Raw genomic sequence first — 20,261 nt, 5'->3', positions numbered from 1 at the left:
GGTGAAGGTGGTGAGTATGCCATTGGGGAACTAGAACAAAGTGTACGAATGGAGGGACAGGTCAGTGAAAAGGGCAGGGACATCAGGCAAGGAAATGAGATTTGGAGTAAGTCAGCAAAATAGCAGAGAGCAGATCCAGACCATGGCCAAAGGAGAACTTTAGGTTCTTTTATTGCGCCTCTATTTGTTCACTTAACAAATATTTTTCAAGTGTCTACCATGAGCTGGGAACTGTCCTCAGTGCTAGGAAGATGGTAGTGAACAAGAAAAAAAATTTCTCCCTCAATGGAGCTTAACTTTTAGCAGGAAGAGCAAATTATAAACAGGAAAAAAATAAATTATAACTAAATTATATAGTATGTCAGGGACAAAGAATAAGGGGAAAATCAGCAAAAGAAGTGAGACATACAAGTACAGTTGCTGCACTTATAAATCATAGCCATGAGCCTGGTGTGGCTATTAAATTAGTTAAAATTCAAAATTCACTTCCTAAGTCCCACATTTCCTGTCCTAGGTAGATAGTGGGTATCCTGTTGACAGTGAGGTTATGTTCCCATTATTGAAGAAAGTTCTATTGGTTAGCACTAGTTGATCTAGACAATACACAAATTTTATTTCTATATATTTACTTTTTAAATGTTGAGATGTGGTCTTACTACATTTCCCAGGCTGGTCTCAAACTCCTGGACTCCAGCCATCCTCCTGTTTCTGCCTCCAAATAGCTGGGACTACAGGCATGCACCACTGTGCCCAGCTCCAGTATGCTATTTTTACATTGAGTAGAAAGAGAAAGTGCCAATGAAGAGAGAACTTTTGATGGTTGATGGGGTAAGTCCATGTGCATGCCTGGAGGAGGAGTATTCCAGACAGAGGGACCAGCCAGTACAAAGATTCAGAGATGAGAATTAGGCTCATGAGGCTGGAACATAATTCATGGGGATAGAGTAGTAAAAGATGAGGTAAGAAAAGTAAATGGAGGGGAAAGGATCCTGTAGGAGCCACTGTAAGGACTTTGGATTTTGTTGAGTAGATGTGGCCACTGTTTGAGATTTTAAGCAGAGGAGTTAATAATCTGATTGAGGTTTTCTATTGGACCATTCTTGCTGCTGTGATCAAAATAGACTGAAAGTGGGGCACGGTAGAAGTTGGAGATTAGTTAAAGGACTATTGAAATAATCCAGGTGTAAGATGGTGAAATGGAGGTGGGGAAAGTAATTGGATTCAGGAATCGTGTATATATTTTAAGATTCAGGCAACATGATGAGTGTAAAAGAGAGAATACAAAGTTTTCTGGTCTGAGCAGCAGGAAGGATGAGGAGGAGGCACCCTGTAGCTGGAAATCCATGGGGGAGACAGTGGCTTTGAGGATCTCCCTCTTTCCTGTTTCTCTAGGTAAGGAGGCGTTTCCCTGTGGATTTGCTTCCTGCCCTTTATTTCTTCTTATCTTTCTCCACCTTTTTTACCTTTTTTACCCAACCTCCAGATTTTATTGTTAGATGTTTTACTTTTTCTTTTATTCAATCTTCATATCATAGGTCTCCTGACCTAGAGAGCAATGTCCATCTCAATTCTTATCAGTAGCTTATCTCCCTCATGACCCTCTGACTTTGCCCAGGGGTCACTTCTACTGAAAGCCTTCATCCTGCATTTTCAGTTTGGGACAGCTGACACTTGTGTGTTTTTTCCATCACACTCTCAGCTTCTTCCTTTAATGCTTCCTTTAAGCCTTTAATAATGGCTTGCTTGCTTCTCTATCTCTAGACTTGAGAAAAGGGACCTAGCTGAATATTTCCCCAGTGGTCACTTGGTGACAATGAGTGACGAGGGCTTCAAGTCAAAGAAAAACAAACCGAAAACTGAGAATTCCCTAGCTTGTTGGGCAAACCATATGCTTTTCTGTTTCTGGCATTTCTACTTAGCATTTAACTACTTTCTGAAACCATATTCATGCTAAACAGCATTTTACTTTCTCTGCATTAGTGGCAAAATTTGCTTTAAATAAATCTTTAGATGTATTTTACTATTTACTAACATCTATGATTTGTGTATGTGTGTTTTAGGAGCAATTTTGATCTACCTCATGGGCCCAAGATTTTTGATTTATGTAAGCTGTGCCTTATCGATATGGGTAAGATGAATCAAAATGAAATTAATATTTTTGAATGGTTAAGAGAACTGACATGTTAAGGACATTAGAATGTCTCAAAATATTGAATGCAAAGCATGTGCATATTTTTGTTTAAAGATATTTTGAATTATCAAATATAGGACAAATAGAGGAAAAAGATAATGTTTATAAAAGATCATAATGAATAATTACAAAATGAATATCATTTAAGCCATCTCAATGGAGACTATGATGTCGCTAGCACCTAGGACGTCCCTCATGGGTCTTTCCCAGTCACACCCACTTCCTAACCAATGGGAAGTGGCTATGAGCCTCACATTATGACATTTATTTCCTTGTGTTTCTTTAGTTTTACCACTAATGTAGTCATCCCTAAATTATATTTAGCTTACTCTTTGAACTTTACATAAAATAAATCCTACCATATATATTCTATCCTGTCTTACTTTTTTTGCTCAAGATTATGTTTTTTTAATATCCCTGTTTTTGTAAAAGTCCTGGCTTGGTACTTTCCACTGCTGTATTATATTCATTACACAATATACCACAACTTACATTATTAGTCCTTCCAAAGACTCAGCTTTGGGCTTTACAAGCCTTTTTTGTGTGTCTTTATTTTTCCAGTTCGTTAATTTCTGATCTTAACTTTTATTATTGCCTTTTTCCTACTTTCTTTGGGTTTCATTTGCTGTTCCTTTTTAATCTCCTCCTCCTCCTCCTCTTCCTCCTTCTGGAGGAATTGAATTTAGGGGCATTAAACCACTGAACCACATCACCAGCCCTATTTAGTATTTTATTTAGAGACAAGTTCTCATTGAGTTGTTTAGTACCTTGCTTTTGCTGAGGCTGGCTTTGTAACTACAATCTTCCTGCCTCAGCCTTCTGAGACACTGGAATTACAGGCGTGTGCTACAGTACCCAGCCCTTTTTAAATTTCATAATAAAGATACTTAGCTCATTAGATTTACCCTTTCATTTCTAACATATGAATTTAAGATTAAAAATTTCTCTAGCAGTGCATAAGCTGCATGTGGCAAGTTTTGATATACTTAATTAAATATATTTTATAATGTCCTTTGTGATTGCTGGCTTATGACCTATGGATTATTTAAAGATATATTCTTTAACTTACAAATAAATAAGGAGTTTTTTACTTTTATTTTGTTGATTTGGGGGCTTAATTGTCTTGAGTTCAGAGAACATCCTCTTTCAATACACTGAAATTAGGATTTTTCTCTATAATTCATTATATGGATCATTTCTACAAATATTTCATGTGCTTAAAACAATACACATTCTGAAGTTTGATGGGTACAGTGTTTTGCTGTGACCTTTAGGTTGAATGAACACACACAAACACACATGCATTTAACATATTTATATATGTATATTTTAGCTTTTTCATCAATTATGAAGAGAAAGGTGGTGACCTAAAAATCTCCCACAGGGATTATCTACTTCTCACTTTAATTCTACACTTTTTTTGTGTCATATATTTGAGCCCTTGTTATTAACTGCATATAAAATCAGAATTTTTATATCTTTCTGGAAAATTGAACTTTTATCATTATAAAGTGATCCTCTTTATTTCAAGTAATGCTTTTTGCTTTGGAGTATTTTCCTTGATATTAACTTAGTAATGTGCATTCATTTTGATTGGAATTTGCACGATATCATTATCCATTTTTTTATGTCTGCTCTTTTTTATTCTTTTGCTTTAATATTTTTGTTTAAACAGTATATAATTATATTTTAAAATCCAATTTGTCAATCTTTATGCTTTAACTAAAATAGTTCATTTGTAATTAATGATATGTTTAAGCTAAGTCTACCATGTTACTTTGTGTTTTCTATTGGTTTGGCCTATTATATTTCTTTTTCTCCTTTTTCATCTTCTTGTCATCCTTCCCCTTATTTTGACTTTCTCTGTTTTATCGTTAGTTGTTTCTTCAGACATATCTAAAATTAACTGATTTTTTTATGTTTAATCTACTATGGAACCAAGCAATTGAATTTTTAATTTTAGTTTCTATTGTTGTATTTTGCAGTCCTAGAATTTTTATTTAGCCTTTTTCCAAACTTGCCATGTCACTCTTTTTTTTAGTTGTCGATGAACCTTTAGTATTTATTTATTTATATGCAGTGCTGAGAATTGAACCCCATGCCTCACGCATGCCACTGAACTACAACCCCAGCCCAAAGTTGAATTTTTTTAGATTTAGTAAGCATAATTGTTTTATAGCCTATGTCTAATAATCTAAATACACGAACTCTTAGTAGGTCTGTTGTGCTGACTGCTCTTTATTATAGATTTTGCTCTATTGCCATATGCTGGTTGCCCTTGACCATGTGCTGGGCATTATACTTGAAGATTTACTGCTAAGATGATGGCATCTGACTTTAGGGAGGGTTTAACTGCCTTCCCTAGGGTACCTAGTGGGCATTGGCCATTTGTCTCTGACTTAAGCCAGCAATTGCTGATGGAAATGATAGTGCTGGTTAGCATAGGGATTTAACCCAAGTTCAAGGCTTGAGGTTTTCTGGATTATGCAGATGAGGTACAGCTGAACAATAAGCCCAGGCAAGTGGGATTTACTTCCAGTTTGCCCTCTTTACCCTAAGGGTATAGCTGACTATGTGGGCTCTTAGCTTAAAGTGGTACCCATCTTTGGTAGACTTCTGTCACCTAGCTTTCTGAGTCCAGCAGAGCTGCAGTTATATGTCACAGTTGTTGCTTCTGATCAGCAGATATGCTCTTAGAGTTCTCATCTTCTCCCAAGTGTATGCTTGATTTTTCTCTAGATTATTGGTTCTTTTTTTTTTTAAATTGTTTTTAGTTGTCAATGGATTTTTTAAACTTTATTTGTTTATTTATTGTGGTACTGAGGATCGAACCCAGGTCACCACACATGCCAGGCAAGTGCTCTACCACTGAGCCACAACCCCAGTCCTAGATTATTGGTTCTTTAATGCTTTAGAAATTTGTGAAAATATTCTGTCTGGATTTTTAAAGTTGTAAGTATATTGAATAAAGTTATAGTTCTGCACAAAAGTTTAATTTGATTATTCTGTTTTCAAAGTTTGCACATAGCATATCCTTTGGGAGAAATATGCCTTTCTGGATTTTAACTATTCTGTCTTTCAGTCAATGACTACAATATGCTTTGCCCTACTGCCTTGCAGGGAGATCGAATGTGGCACTTTGCCATGTCTGTGTTCCTGATAGAATTATATGGACATAATCTTCTTCTAACAGCAGTGTTTGGCTTAGTGGTGGCTGGATCTGTACTAATATTTGGGGTCTTAATTGGTGACTGGATTGACAGGAAGCCAAGAAATAAAGGTAATGCTTTTATTTATTTCACATATGATTATGTTGTTCATCATGAATGTACTAGATTTTTTTGGTTTATTTAGTGAATCAAAATTATAGATCTGAGCTGACTAAGAGTGGAACATAACTTGAAAACTCTAAAAGAAAGTCTTATATAACTTTGTGTCATATTCTTTGGTGCTACATTTAAAATACTTTAATGTGGTTTTTATTTATTTACTTTTTTGCGGGGCTAGCGATTAAACCCAGAGCCTATACCCACTCAACAAATGCTCTCCCATTAAGCCATATTCCCAGCTTTTTAATGGTTTTTAGAATCTTAATAATTACACCCTTTTAATATTAAATTATTGAAAAACATGCTTGTTTTCTTTCTTTCTTTCTTTTTAATTTTTTATTTTTTTATTAGTTGCTCAAAACATTACAATGACTCTTTCTTTCTTTTTTCTTGTGGTGTTGGGGATTGAACCCAGGGACTTGTTCATACAAGGCAAGGACTCTACCAACTGAACTATATCCCCAGATATAGCTTTTTAATGTTCTGGTATTACCTATGCATAATAAAACTTGTGCTATTTTTGGTAAAGGCAATTTCTATGTGTAAAAAAAAATATCTTTTATATGAGGTAATCCATCTAAGCGAGGAATCAACATGGATACTTATTTCTTCAAACATAGATGTTCTTTTTAACTTTTAACTTTTGCCTATAATATCTTCTTAGGCCTCTTTGCCCAATAAAAATGTTGGGTCTCCCAAGTTGTCCTGTTCTTTTGATGACTAGTCAACATGATTATTTTCATTATCTCTAGGAGAGTTGGAAATGAGTTTGCAAAAACTACACTAATGTGTTTAAGCCTGATTTACTTAAAATCTGTAGTGTTGCTCCTTAGACCCATTGGATAGCTTCAACCATAAGTGAAATCAGAGAGAGTCAAATGAAGCAATAGAAAAAAATCAAGCTTCTTAATTTATCTGGAATCCAGCTTTTCATATCACCTTTCTCTCAAAGTATGTTTCAATCACTTGCAAAGCTCAGCTTTTTGTCTTTTGGTCACAAAGGCTTTGCTTGTCCTGAGCACTGAGCCTGCTCTTTGCTTCCTACCCAAGCCTGCAATTGCTGATGCAAATTACAAGCCTGGTTGGCCCAGGGATTTGGTCAGATGTAATTGCTCTGCATTACATGATGACATAGCTGTGACTTGCGTTCTAATGCCAAAAGTAAATCTTGGGCCCTTGGGGCATTTCCCTTTACAGTTGCTCATGCCTCGCTCTTCATTCAGAATGCCTCTGTCACCGCCTGCTGTGTGCTCCTCATGCTCCTGTTCTCCTATCGAAGGGAGATGGAACAAATCTGGCACGGCTGGTTCACTGTGAGTGTCTCTCCATTCCCTCCTAAGCCATGAGAGTGAATGTCACAGTCACAGACAAGGAGGTCCATTAGGGAGTCATCTCTGCATGTCCCTGCTCGCTGGTTTGCGATCTGGACCATCTTTCCACCAGTGCTCTCCTTGCCCCTAATTTGTGAATCAAGCCCAAATCTCACAGACAGGAAGCAATATAACAGCAAAGTCTGTCTGCAAGGTACAAATTAGCATCTGATCTGTAATGGGCTGAGAAAATGCTTAGCGTTAGCACACATTTGGCTTCCAACTTGCTTTGAGCCTCTTTCTCCCACAGGTCTCTTTGCTGGTTTAGATGATCCTCAAGCTGCCAGATAAATAACTTGTGTGTACGGCTGTGGGTTGGAAAAGTATTCTTGAGCTCTGAAGTCCCCTTCCTCCCACAGGTGGCCTGCTACACAGTGCTGATCACCCTGGCAGCTGTGGCGAACCTGGCTGGCACAGCGCTGACCATCACTATTCAGAGGGACTGGATCGTGAGCCTCACAGGTGGCAACGGAAGCCAGCTGGCTGGTGAGCAATCCCATCCTAGGCCTTACCAGTCTTCCAATCTTCTGAAAAATGGAATTGGAGAGCCATTTGGGGTTCTGAGAGAGGCAGAATGATAGCCTGTAAGAGAATGGTATTTGGAGCCCACAAAGGTGGGTTCAAATTCAGCTAAAACCAGGTATGCCTCTTCCCAGCTAGCTGCCTCCCCTGGAGCAAGTTTCTGCACTTCTCTAGTCTTGACTTTCCTCATCTGTAGGATGTGGGACACACACACACACACACACACACACACACACACACACATACACGAAGGATTCTGGAGGACACAGGGTTTGAAAAGCACTTAACCCTGTATCTGCATGTAGGAAGCCCCTAAGAAATGGTTGATATCGTTATTGTTGAAAGAAATAGACTGTGCCTTCAAGAAAGAAGTCTTCCATTTGCAAGTTCATCACCAAGTTCCTTGACAATTTTAGACCAGGAAAATAAATGAATGAAAAGATTTCTTAATTCCATCTAATAATAAGCGGACAACAAGACAAACAGTATCTGCCAGTGTGATTGTTGGTCAGCATTGATATTTCAGTGCAGGAATTCGATAGGATAATTGGATGCCTTCTTTGTTTCTTCCCCATTTACAAAAATTAGGTCTCTCACATTGTGATATATTCTAATTGCCGACTTCAAGCTGAAGACCTCAGCCTACCCTGTATTTGTGCAGTTGAAACTCCCTGCTAGGAAATGTGTACGAGTGCTGATGGCCAAGATAAAGAAAGCTATTAAGGAGGAGTTGATTCAAATGTATGCCTCATGCAGAGTAGAAGCCCCTTATAATCATGTTTTCTTTTAAACTGCACTTCTTTGGATGTACTGTGGCTTAAATAACAACACCCAAAATAAAACAGCCAGGCGAGTGGAACTGGGTGACATCGTGTTGAGGTGTCCTCCAAAATCTCCCCGTTCTCTGTTAATTAATTTTAAGGAAATCTAAGAAAAGCATGGATTCTGGTTCAAGTTCATTATAATTATTAAAATGAACTCTTCAGTGATAGCAGAAGAGGGAAGAGAATAAGCTTTGCAGTCGGACTGCCTGGGTTTGAGTCTCAGCTCCATCATTTTCCTTCTGTGACCCTGAGCAAATATATTCACCTCTGTGTGTCTCAGTTTCCTAATTTGCAAAAGAGAAATACTGTTACCTCCTAGAGTTGTGATGAGGGTGAAATGAGATGAATACAGGTAGAAGGTGTGGAACTGTTTTCGTGGCACAGAGTAAATATTCAACTCATTCCTCCTTCTGTCCTCCTTCGATTACCACTCTTCCCTGTCACCACGTTAGCTGTGACAGTGGCTATTAATATTATTGTTGTTAAGATAGTGGGGTATGATGGGAAAGTATGCTGAGATGGGGGGTAGAAAAACTAGCTCCAAGTAACCTAGTCTCTCTAGTCCTGATTTTATTAATTGTTAACTGCTCAAGTTCCAATAGAACTGATCTTAACATTTTTTTTCAGGTTGAGAATCGTTTCACTATAGTTCAGCCAAAGGGATCTTTTGCTGCTGTTAATATCATCCACCCAGGGCGTGGCTGGCAACTCCAGCAAGTGTGTGTGGTCAATTGACTGGAAAGAAGGAGTCATCCACTGACCTGCCACATTTCCTTCCTCTCACAGGGATGAATGCAGCAGTCCGGCGGCTGGACCAGATCATCAATATATTTGCTCCCCTGTCTGTGGGCCAGGTGATGACATGGGCATCTCATGTGATCGGTTGTGGTTTCATTCTTGGATGGAACTTGGTTTCACTTCTTGTAGAGTTTCTATTTCTGTCTAGGGTTTATCAACTAGTTCCCCAATTGGCTGTAAAACCCCAGCAACAAACAGGGAAGCCCTTCCTAGAAAAGCAACAGGAGGCTGTGAATGTTCAAGGTAATGCAAACTCAGAGAGAGCTCTTGTTCTTTTTTCCCCTCTCTTAGTGTTTCATTTCTTCTTTTCAGAACTGAATGTCTGATCCTAATCTTGACATTTTCTTGGCAATTGTGCCAAACAGTGATAAATGAGCAGTCTCCAGCTGTGCCATTGGTTGTATAGTTCACTTGGCTGATCTTATTGGTTGGGACAGGCAGGGCTGCTTTATACAGTTATACAAGTTGTGTACTGCACAACACCAGGGCTCCATTCAGAGAGACTCCATTGTAAGTAGCACCCCCATGGGACTGTACAGTGTAAAAACTGTACAACCTATCCCAAGGTCCCAGAGGGCAAATTACTCCTTCTCATCTCACTCATGCACATCTTCCCCAAGGATATTAAATTGAAAAAGGCAAATGTGTCAAAAACTATGGTTAATCTTTGGTAAGGATAAGATGATAAACTGTCAATCCTGCTCCCAAAGTTTTTTTTTTTTTTAATTAGAAATTCCCCAACAGTATGATGAGAATGAAAGGAAGGAAAACCTACCAGTAGATATGACCTCATTCTCCCAAAGGGAGAGCCATCCCTGCCTGTTGACAAGGTTGTCCATCTGCCTGGTACAAAGCAGTTTAGTAATGGCTTCTGACCGCAGTTCTTCTTTCTTAATTATCATTAATTAATTATCGTTAATTCTATTTTCTCTCAAGTTCTTTTGTACCTAAATCTCACCAATCCCATTACATGAGTAAAATGTATATATTTGAAGAGATAGATGGATGTACATACTTAAATGATGAATGGATGGGTATGTGAGTAGCTAGACAGGTAGATACAAATCGATAGAACTACATCCTTTTCATCTCCCGTGTATTACCTGTGTGACTTTGCAAGTTTAATTTATTCATATTCTTTGTCTTGTTATCTATAAAGCAAGGACAATAATAAAACTTATTTGATAGGATGTTGTACAATTAAATAGATGCAAAGCATCATTAAACTCACTGGCATATAGGAGAACTTCAGTCAATTTAGCTATGTTTTCATTGTTCTTGTTATTTTGTCATCTTTAAAAATAAAACTGCCTTGGCAATAAATTCCATTCTGTGAGGAAAAGCCTCACTTTCCCTTGAGTCTTGATCTGGAATAGACTTGGCTCACCTGCCCCTTCTCCTCTCAGAGCCCTACTGGACCCCTCCAGCCCTATGCAGGACTGGTCAGTCTCTCGCCAATAGTTTAATCTGCTTATATCATTGTCTGATAAATCCTGGAAGACCGAAAGGTACTATATATATATTTTTTCCCATCATAAGTACCTGTTTCTTCAGAAAAGTAATCAAAGGAGGTACCTATCACTTTTTCTGGAGCTCATTACCAAGTTTCAAGCAAGTGAAATTTGCTCTCCCATCCTCTCCTATACCCACCGTCCCCATCAATGCCTGCCTTCCTAATTGGATAGTGTGTCTTGTGGGTTTCTTTCAAGTGCCTCTTGAGACAGATTTGGGGTAGAGAGTCATCTCTTTGGAATGTGACCTCCGGAAGCATGCTGAGGGGTGGGAAGTAAGACAGGAAGGGGAAAGGAGGCTCCCAGAGATTACTACTGAGAGATTTGGGCTCAGTCCAACTGGGGAACAAGGGATGTTCCTTCAAATTGTCCCAGCAAAGGCAAGGAAGCTGGGGTATCCCTCACTGGCTGAGAGCTGTCCCCAGAGCACTTAGAGCCTATCCCTCCTGTTCCAGTGGCTGGAGAGAGGTCTTCAGGCAGAGACACAGGTGGTTGGGGACAGGAAGCCACCAGTGTGCACAGGAAGTATCCAATAAAAAGCAGAGATTGGGATGGGCTGAGGGGACACAGGTATTGACTTTAAGTTATATGGATTTTGTTTTAGGTGAAATAGACTCTTGGGAAACCACTGATGGATTTATCAACAAGCCTGGAACTTCAAAAGAACCAAAAGACTGCAGGTCTCACCTTGAAGGACAACTGGTCACAACTAAAAGATTTCTTCTTTGCCTTCGAAATACTCAGAGGCTGCTGCACACGTGCAGGGAGGGCTGGGAAACCTACTGCCGGCAGACCATCTTCCTGCCTGGCCTGGGCCTGGCCTTCCTCTACATGACCGTGCTGGGGTTTGACTGCATCACCACAGGCTATGCCTACACCCAAGGCATCGGAGGGTCCCTGCTCAGCATCCTCACGGCCCTTTCGGCTTTATCTGGCCTGATGGGTACAATTCTCTTCACCTGGCTCCGGGGACATTATGGCTTGGTCACCACAGGAGTCATATCCAGCTGGCTCCATGTAGGTTGTCTAACGCTCTGCGTGTTTTCTGTCTTTGCTCCTGGAAGTCCCTTTGATCGGGCTGTTTCCTCACTTCCATTGAGCAAGAACTCTTCTTCAAGTCCCGAGTTACTAAAAGATGACCAAGTGCACATTTACCCTTTTGAAAGAAACCTGAACCAACCCATCCTCCCGGACCGTTCTTCCATTCATTGGACCAACAGCACTGTTCTGTTCGACGGGCAGCAGGACCCTGAGCAGCCAGAGTCTTACGTCTCCATTATCTTGCTCTTCTCTGGCGTGATCCTGGCCAGAATTGGTGAGTAGTGGGTCATGCATGGCGTGGGTTTCTGCAGTCTGGGATGTTGCCAGATAATCTTAGAAGTGTGCGATTGTCCCATCTCTATGCTTCTGTAAGTCTTCATCATCCGTTCATTAAGAATGAGTTCTAGTGATAAGAACTGGACCAGAATGCGGAGGCGGAGGGAAACACAAGAATGATTTAATCAGACAGTGCTTTAGTCATGGTGCTTACAGCCTGGGCGAGGGAACAGTAAGCAGCCAACGATAGGCAATGAGATAGAGGTAGGGAAGGACAGACAGATTGAGAGCAATAGGAGGAACACCAAAACTGGTCTTGAGAGCTGGGGAAGCCATCCTACAGGGAGGCACAACTAAAGATCTCAGATGAGCAAGCAAGACATGTCCAGAGAGGGATGCCTGCTCCAGGCTGGGGCACGGTGGTGCTGAGATAAGGCTAAAAGTTGAAAACTTGGAGATGGAGATTTGGAGAAGCGAAAATATTATAATTATTTCCTGGGTGTCAAGCATGTAAATGCCATAGATGGTGTCCGCATGATTGTAGTGTTTGGACCTGGATCCTTTTTTTGCGGAGGGGATGAGGAAAGAGGAAAGATGGCAATTTCTTGGGACAAAGGCATTCCTTAGCTGTCTGGGGAGGGCAGTATAATCCTTTCCCAAAGATGGGTCCCTGAGTTTGAGTGCCTACAGGTTTGTCTGCCACAAGTACTTCACCTCTGAGCTCTGCCACTACCATATCTCTACCATATGTGATTTCTACCATATGCCATTCTTATCTAGTAGTGAAAACATGGCTAGAGTGTTTATTAAAACATTTTTTAAAAAATTGTCATTTGATGCCTGACAACCCCAAAAATGACCTGCTGGGGATCAGTTGTGATGGCAGCAGAAACTTCTTAACAGCACACTGGCTCTTGTGATCAGTCAGACTTGCAGATTCCCATCTGGGAAGAATCTGGGACCTTGTTCTTCATCTTGGAATCCCCATGATTGGTTTTCTACCTGGAAAGCATCACTTCTTGCTCAAGCCCATCTTGCTCCAAATTCAAATTACACCTTTGAGGCCCTGCCCTGGCTGCACAGCTCAGAGCCAGGGGAAAGTGTGGTGGCAAGTGATGGATGGTGTGGATCAAAAACCAAGCATGTCTTCCCCATTCATCCAACCACCCTTCCCACGCTACATTCACCACTGCAGCCACTGTGCCAAAACAAGGTCTCTGCCCTCTTGGGCCTCAGAGCATCATCTGCTCACCTCTGAGGGGTGGGATCATGTGATTGGGAGGATGTACCATGGATACCTAGAATCTCTTGAGTTTTTGCTTTTGTTTTGTACTGGGGATTGAACCCAGGGGTGGCTGAACACTGAGCAACATACCCAGCCCTTTTTATTTTTTCTTTTGAGACAGGATCTCACTAAGTTGTATAGGGCCTTGCTAAATTGCTGGAGCTGACCTTGAACTTGGCAATCCTCCTGTCTCAGCCTCCTGAATTTCTGGGATACTTGCATGTACTACCATGTCCAGCACTTGTTGCTTTATAAAAGTGTGGATGAGAGGAAATGAGGATTCTGAAGGCCCAATTCAAGAGACTAGAAGATCATAGGCTAGCCTCGGAATCTTATTTCTGATGTGATGTATTTACAGGAGAAAGACATGTTCCTAGTTCCAAATAACTGATTTAGAAGTCCATTCTTTCATGTAGAGATTGCCTTACCTCTAAAATATTTTAAGCAAAGTACCTGATGGGTGAATTGTCTTTCATTAGTGTGTTTGATTTGCACATCTACCCTTTCATTGCACAAACAACTGAGAGTAGATTGGCCCCTTAAGCTTTGTGTCATTCATATTATATTATGATTGTTTACTTCAAAAGGATCCTGTCTACCAGGATCACTGGGCTTTCCTGATACAAAGGAAATGATCACATTTGGAAAACATGAAACTGCTTCAGAGGAGCCTGCCATCTGGACACACGTCCTGTATGAGAGAACCTTGGCCTTTTTCCTATGCCAATAGCAAGTCTATTTGCTGTACCCCAGATGAGGATTGCAGAGACACAGAACCCTCTTGGCACTCATGAGCAATACAGCTCAGGACCTGGAGCCAGGCTGCCTGATGATGTTGGCAAGACACCTAAGTTCCCAATGTCACTGTTTCCTGATCTCAAGATGGGATGATAATAATAATATTTCCCCATGAGAAAGGTTCTGAGCAAATGCTGAAGAATCCCTGTAGGTAATGTGGTTAGCACAAGGCTTTCACAACTGTGGGAGCTACCTGCTGGAAATGAACATTAATTGTCATCTTGGGTCATCATCATCATCGTATTTTAGCTATAATTTTGGTGCCTTTCTGAATGTTGCTGTGTGAGGCTGAGGTGTGGGTGGGCAGCGAGACACAGGCAATTGCAGTGCTAGGTGATGTGGATGCTTCTCAACTCCTGCACATGCAATGTCAGCAAGGACCCTTTACATTCATTCCTATTGGGGTCACACTTAACCTTGGGGTTGATGGTGTGGTATTGAAACTTCAGACATTAAGAGCACCAGTGCCCCAAAGGATATATTGTGCCTTTGTTAATGCAGTTGGACCTGGGGCTATGATGACTGGTCCTCTCACTGGGAGCAGTGGCCTGTGGCCTGACACAATAAGCATCCAACATGTATCACCAAGCTTAGGGCTCATCTTAGGTGTGTGTTCAGTAGATACTTGTTTCTACTCTGATGGAAACGAACTTGCAGAACTATGCCTACAATAAGATTTGGCACATTGCTTAAAAGTCACTTAGCTTTTTAAAATCTAAGAACTGTAACTCTTTATGCCCTCAATTTAGAAATGATTCTCAGTGCATAATTAGCCCTCACTTCCTTGAGCACTTCTCATAGTATCACTGCAGCATTTTACAGATACTTTCTAACTTTGTAAGTGCTGCTGGCAAAGGGCCAGCAGGTGTGGAGATATTACAGGTAAGCTCTGGGTCAGAGTCCCCTGCAGGATGGGGTTCTTGGCAGGAAAGCCTGGAGAGAAATTGAGGCATTTGGGGTGGTAAGAACACCCCAAGAGGATGGGGGACTGGTCAGGGCCTGTGGATGGTGGCCACAGTAGGGTGGCTGGGGCAGCCCAGGAAGACAGAGGTCCAGACAGTGCTCTGCAAAGGCAGGTACTGGAGGACATAGTACATTACCTCCAAATAATTATTGAGTTCAGAGCTAAGTCCATGGATTGGGACAGTGGCACCAGGAGGCCTCTGCAGAGCCAATGCTGAATCCTGGGAGAACCCAGAAGGCTAGTTAGCTGGAAAACCAACTGAACAGGCAGAAGTTGGGTTCAGGGCCCCCTGGGACAGGTACTAGAACCCCTAGGGGAGATGTTGCCACTGAAGGACAGCACTGTCCTCAGCACTGCTGGCTTCTGCCCTTGCTGATGGTTACACAGAAGATCCTGGAGCTGCTTCTGAAACAAATTCAAATGTGTCCTCTTTAGGTGTTTGAGAATGGTGGGCAGGGTGAAGAGTGGAGCCCAATTCTTTCTCCACTAAGCCAGGTGTGAAGAGGGAAAATCTGGAATTGGAAGTAGATTTGAAGCTCAAGATTTTGCTCTCTGCCTTAAACATGTTTTTGCAATATGGAGGGGACACAAATAAATACATCCAAAATGAAGTTATAGTGCATCTGATGACAATGGTAGTGATGGTGATTCAAAAAGATAATTATAACACCATAACTTATGACAGTAACTGCCACGCACAGGTGGTCAGGCACAGTACTACACATTTTATTGTACAAGTTCATGGAATTCTCCATTGAGACATTAGTGCCTTAAATATTCCCATTTCAGAGATAAGAAAACTGAACACCATTTCACAGATAAGGAAACTGAGCAGCAGGAAGTTGCATTTATCCAAGGCAACAATGCTCATCAGTTCCAGAGGCAGAATCTTACAGGGGTCCTCTGACATCTGTTCATGTTTATTCTCTCCCTACATTGCTGTCCTGCAGGGCTCTGGTCCTTTGACCTCACTGTGACCCAGCTTCTCCAGGAGAACATTCCGGAAGCGGAGCGAGGGGCCGTCAATGGTGTGCAGTGCTCCCTGAACTATCTTATGGACCTCATCCACTTCATCCTCGTCATGTTGGCCCCGCGGCCACAGCAATTTGGCATGCTAGTCTTCATTTCCATGCTGTTTGTAACCACAGGCCATGTGCTGTATTTTTTTTATGCAAGAAAGTGTAAGATTAAAAATTCCCAGGTGAATGAGACAATGAAGAAGGGCACTTGGACACCTTTAAGCTGAGAGGTAGGCAATACTTCCCAGAGCAACTCTGGCCCCCATCTCCACTGAGTGTATCCGCTGACTTCCGTCATGGCTACCATGTCTGCCTGTGCCAATGCTACACTCCAGAGCAACAGTGTCATCATCTCTTACCAACAGCACCATCTGCTTATGTGTGTCTTGGCCCTGGTGGTACCATCAGCACAGGAAAGGGGGATGACTCCAAGACAGAGAGCCCCCCCAGACAACTTGAAGAGGCTTGTTTTAATTTTGCCAGTATAGTAACTCAGTGTTTTATTGTTCTTCGGGATCTAAAATGAGTCAGAATCTTCTGGTTAGTGTTAAAATTAGAGAGGTGGAGAGTGGTCAGTAATGTCTGGTTCAATTCTTCAGTGTGAGTTTACTTTTTTTGTTCTTCTGCTAGTTGGTGACTGTTCTTTGGTTGAGCTGAATACTCCTAGTGAGGACTGAAGCTATTTATTGGAGAAACAGATCATGAGAATAACCTGGGTGTGGCTTATGGACTCCGCAGCCAGACCACAGATACAGTGGTCCTTTGGCGAGTGTGGACAAGCTTCGCCTCATGAACACGCTTGTTTGTGATAAGCAAATGGGGAGTTGCTGGTCACTTATGAACAATTAATACTAAAACTAGTTTTATATGTTGACTTAAGACTAATAATCAATTATTATTTTTTAAGTGCTGTGATGTGTAAGTTTCACCTGGAAGTGAAAAACAGTGGTGCTAACAATAAAGTCCCCTTAAGACCCCAAGAGAAGCTTTCTATGTCACATTTTGAAAACAGCCAATAGCATACTCAGGAACACCTTAGCAGGTTGGTCTCGAAGAAATGACATTCTTTTCTTTTCTTTCTTTCTTAGTTATAGATGGACACAATACCTTTGTTTTATTTATTTATTTTTATGTGGTGCTGAGGATGAGACTCAGTGCCTCACTTATGATAGGCAAGTTCTCTACCACTGAGCTTCAACCCCAGCCCCAGAAATGACATTTTCTAAGACAGTGATTCCCAGTTTTGTACTATGGACACTCTGGGTCAACATTCTTTGTTGCAGGGGCAGTCCTTTGCATTGTAGTATATTTTGTAGCATCTCTGGTCTCTACCCACTAGATGCTGGTGGCATAGCCCCATTCACCTAGTTGTGACAATCAAGAGTCTCCAGACACTAACAAATGTCCCCTAATTAAGAACCATTATTTAAGAGAAATGTGAAAACTACAGGAGGAATTCACTTCTTATTAAAAATAAAATGACAGAGGCTGGGAGAGCAGTGGTAGAGCCCTCGCCTAGCATGTGTGAGGGCCTGGGTTTGATCCTCAGCACTTCACAGAAAGAAACAAAATGACAAAAAGTCATTATTAGTAGCAAGAAAACGACACACTGGAATTTTACATGGATCTGCTTTTTTAGAGCAAACAGTTAAGTGAAAACAAGGGAAGGAGAGAATTCTGTGGAACATTTTGCCTAACATAAGGTAGTTTCAAAAAAGAGTACTTTATACAAGTTCTAGTGATATTTGTGATGCAACCTCCTCCAATCTCTCCCCTTCCATTACTACATTACTAGTACTACTCTACTACCCCCCCACACATATACACACACACGTACACACACACACACACACACACACACACACACACACACACCAGCAGAAGAATTGGTCAGGAGACCAAACCTTTCTTCATCTGGATTCTTTACTAGGAAGTCATATTTGACTAGATGTAGACTACCAAACCCTCCAGCCCTTGATTACTCCAATGAACACACAAATGTTTGTGCAGGGCAGGTGGAGAACAGAAGGAGCATTTAATAAATACATTCTGAAGTCTTTTTCCTTTAAAATGTCTAGTGCAAGACTAGACTCTATGTCGAGTCTTCTGAGTTGAATGAGCTCCCTACCTCTGCAACTTCTGTCCTTAGTAGGGAAAATAGCTGCTTCCTGGTAAATTCCGCACTGTGAGTGCTAATTTTACTCTTCCTTTTCCTCAAGGTTCTGTATAGTATGGAAACATCTTCCTATTACATTGTAGGTTGCTATTTGCATGTTTCCATGATGATTTTGATTCATGTTTTACACCCATCCTGTCCAATAGAAATATAATGCAAATCATATTAATATCACTTCAAGTGTATTTAATTCAACCCAGTCAATTATTGTGGAACTTAAAATCATTATAAAATTGAAAATTTTATATATTCTTTTTTAAAAGTTTGTTGTTTTTTTTTTTTTTTTTTTTTGAGTCATGGATGGACCTTTATTTTATTTAGAGGTGTTGCTGAGAATCAAACCCAGTGCCTCACAAATGCTAGGCAAGTGCTCTACCACTGAGCCACAACCCCAGCCCAAATTTTTATATATTCTTTACATCTGAACTTTTCACACCTACAGCACATCAGTTTGGACTAATCACATGTGACTGGTGGCTGCTGTATTGGAGAGCAGTTGTAGACAATGATTCCCTAAGTCCCACACATTTCTTCACTAGGAGAGGCCTGTGATACATGGGTTATACCTACCTGAGAGAATATGGTAACAGGTCAGTAAACTTGTCCAATGTTAATGGTATTAGGTTTCATTCCATCAGCTATAATATCCTGCTACTCCCCAAAACAAATCAAGGTGACATGCATCAAACTAATTTGACAGTTTACCTCTTATCTCTGAAATTGACTGGTATGGAGGTTCATGTGGCAATAGTGGAGGGTTCAAGATAATTGGACCCTTGTAGTATAGATAAACTCCACTAGAGGGCCTTCTAGTCACAGTTGCCTAATTCCATATTGTGATAAACTACAATTTTATAATAAAATATTGGAAGCAGAAATTTTAAGTTTATAAATACAAAGTAAATTTTGGAAAGGCAATCTTTATGAGTACAAAATATATATAAGACTTTCGAACACACGTCTGGCTATTTATCCATGCATACAACTTGGAAGTAGCTTCTCATTTTACCTCTGACTTTGGCTGACCAATCAGCTGAGCAGGCCCAGACTTCAGAGTGGGCAGCTAACAACTCACCTTCCTCCTCTAGAGCCAAATGCATCAGTCTCCACTTTTTCTAGATCCTCCTTTTATCCAGATGCCTTTTCTGTTCTACTTTCTTCAAAGTACTTGAGATCAGGAGGAAAAAAGAGCCTGTTCTCATTTGGGTTCAGGATTCCTCAAATGTGAAGGACCTCTCCCCTCCTCCATTTTGAAGTGATAGTCAACGGCTAATTTGTCAGTTGTCTCTTTTCTCTGCCCTTAGGAAGTTCAAGAGCCAAACTGGCTGGAGCAAAAAACATAAAGGCCAACGGCTTACTTTTTGTACTCCTGCTCTCTTCTTACTGGGCTTTTATTCTCTCTTATGGATTACTGTATTATTTAAGATGCTTTTAAATGACCCTGAATCATTTTGGGAAATGTGGTGTTGGGGGGTATAATAAGATATAATAGTTTCGTCACTATTTGTACTAACAATGGACTCTTTCAGATATTGTATTGGCCCAGCTACAAGGTGAAATTACCTTTTAACAGAAGTCAATGGAAGCACATGCCAACCAGCTCCATGTCACATTGTGCAATGGATATCACTGCGCAAACTCCATAAAGGAGGGAGTCATTGCTACCACAGGACTTAATATATTTGCCAAGAAGGTCTGAAGACCCTCAAAAATACATGTATTTTAGTCTGGAATATTCACTTGAACTACAAGACTTGCTTACCTTTAAGAAACAGAATCTACTTGGACTCAAGTGCTTAGGAACATGGGGTATGTCTTTTCTTGAAATCCAAGTAATGCATCTCAACCTACCTGAATGACACATCAATGGTGTTAACTGGCATACTGGGTGAGTTGTGTCACTATCTGGAGAAGTTAGTGACTGGAGTTCTGAAAGATTTTATATTTTCAGTGAAATCATAACCTTTAGCATAAAAATTATATTCCAATTCCAGTTTTATCATAATTAAAGATAATCATCAAGCCCCAACTCTCTCATTTGAAATGAATAAATCTTGTGAAAACATTTCATTCAACTTCAGACTTGCTTCTTCTGTTAGGGCCCTGGAGCACAAAGGACAGTCTGGTGGTTTAATAGTCATGTTTGCATTTGTATAT

The 20,261-nt window shown here is 40.6% G+C and overlaps 1 protein-coding gene across 1 annotated transcript; it reads left to right on the top strand.

Annotated features, from left to right (window-relative positions):
• Positions 1–746: 746 nt before the first annotated feature.
• Positions 747–19,685, top strand: LOC143397595 (ferroportin-like). The gene is made up of 9 exons (XM_076853812.2): positions 747–828; positions 2,061–2,128; positions 5,312–5,471; positions 6,718–6,833; positions 7,250–7,376; positions 9,023–9,277; positions 11,150–11,860; positions 15,860–16,158; positions 19,634–19,685. The coding sequence occupies exons 2-8, from the start codon at positions 2,081–2,083 to the stop codon at positions 16,153–16,155; spliced, it is 1,713 nt and encodes a 570-aa protein (XP_076709927.2). The 5' UTR covers positions 747–828; positions 2,061–2,080; the 3' UTR covers positions 16,156–16,158; positions 19,634–19,685.
• Positions 19,686–20,261: the final 576 nt, after the last annotated feature.

The sequence above is a fragment of the Callospermophilus lateralis genome, chromosome 1 (genome assembly GCF_048772815.1).
Source record: "Callospermophilus lateralis isolate mCalLat2 chromosome 1, mCalLat2.hap1, whole genome shotgun sequence".
NCBI classification, from domain to species: domain Eukaryota; kingdom Metazoa; phylum Chordata; class Mammalia; order Rodentia; family Sciuridae; genus Callospermophilus; species Callospermophilus lateralis.
This window is presented reverse-complemented; position numbering and strand designations above follow the sequence as displayed.

Coding starts and splice junctions, on each gene's coding strand:
- LOC143397595 (XM_076853812.2), top strand. CDS start 2,081: ATGGGCCCAAGATTTTTGATTTATGTAAGCTGTGCCTTATCGATATGG. Junction 6,834..7,249: donor TCTGGCACGGCTGGTTCACT/GTGAGTGTCTCT, acceptor TTCCTCCCACAG/GTGGCCTGCTACACAGTGCT. Junction 7,377..9,022: donor CAACGGAAGCCAGCTGGCTG/GTGAGCAATCCC, acceptor TTCCTCTCACAG/GGATGAATGCAGCAGTCCGG.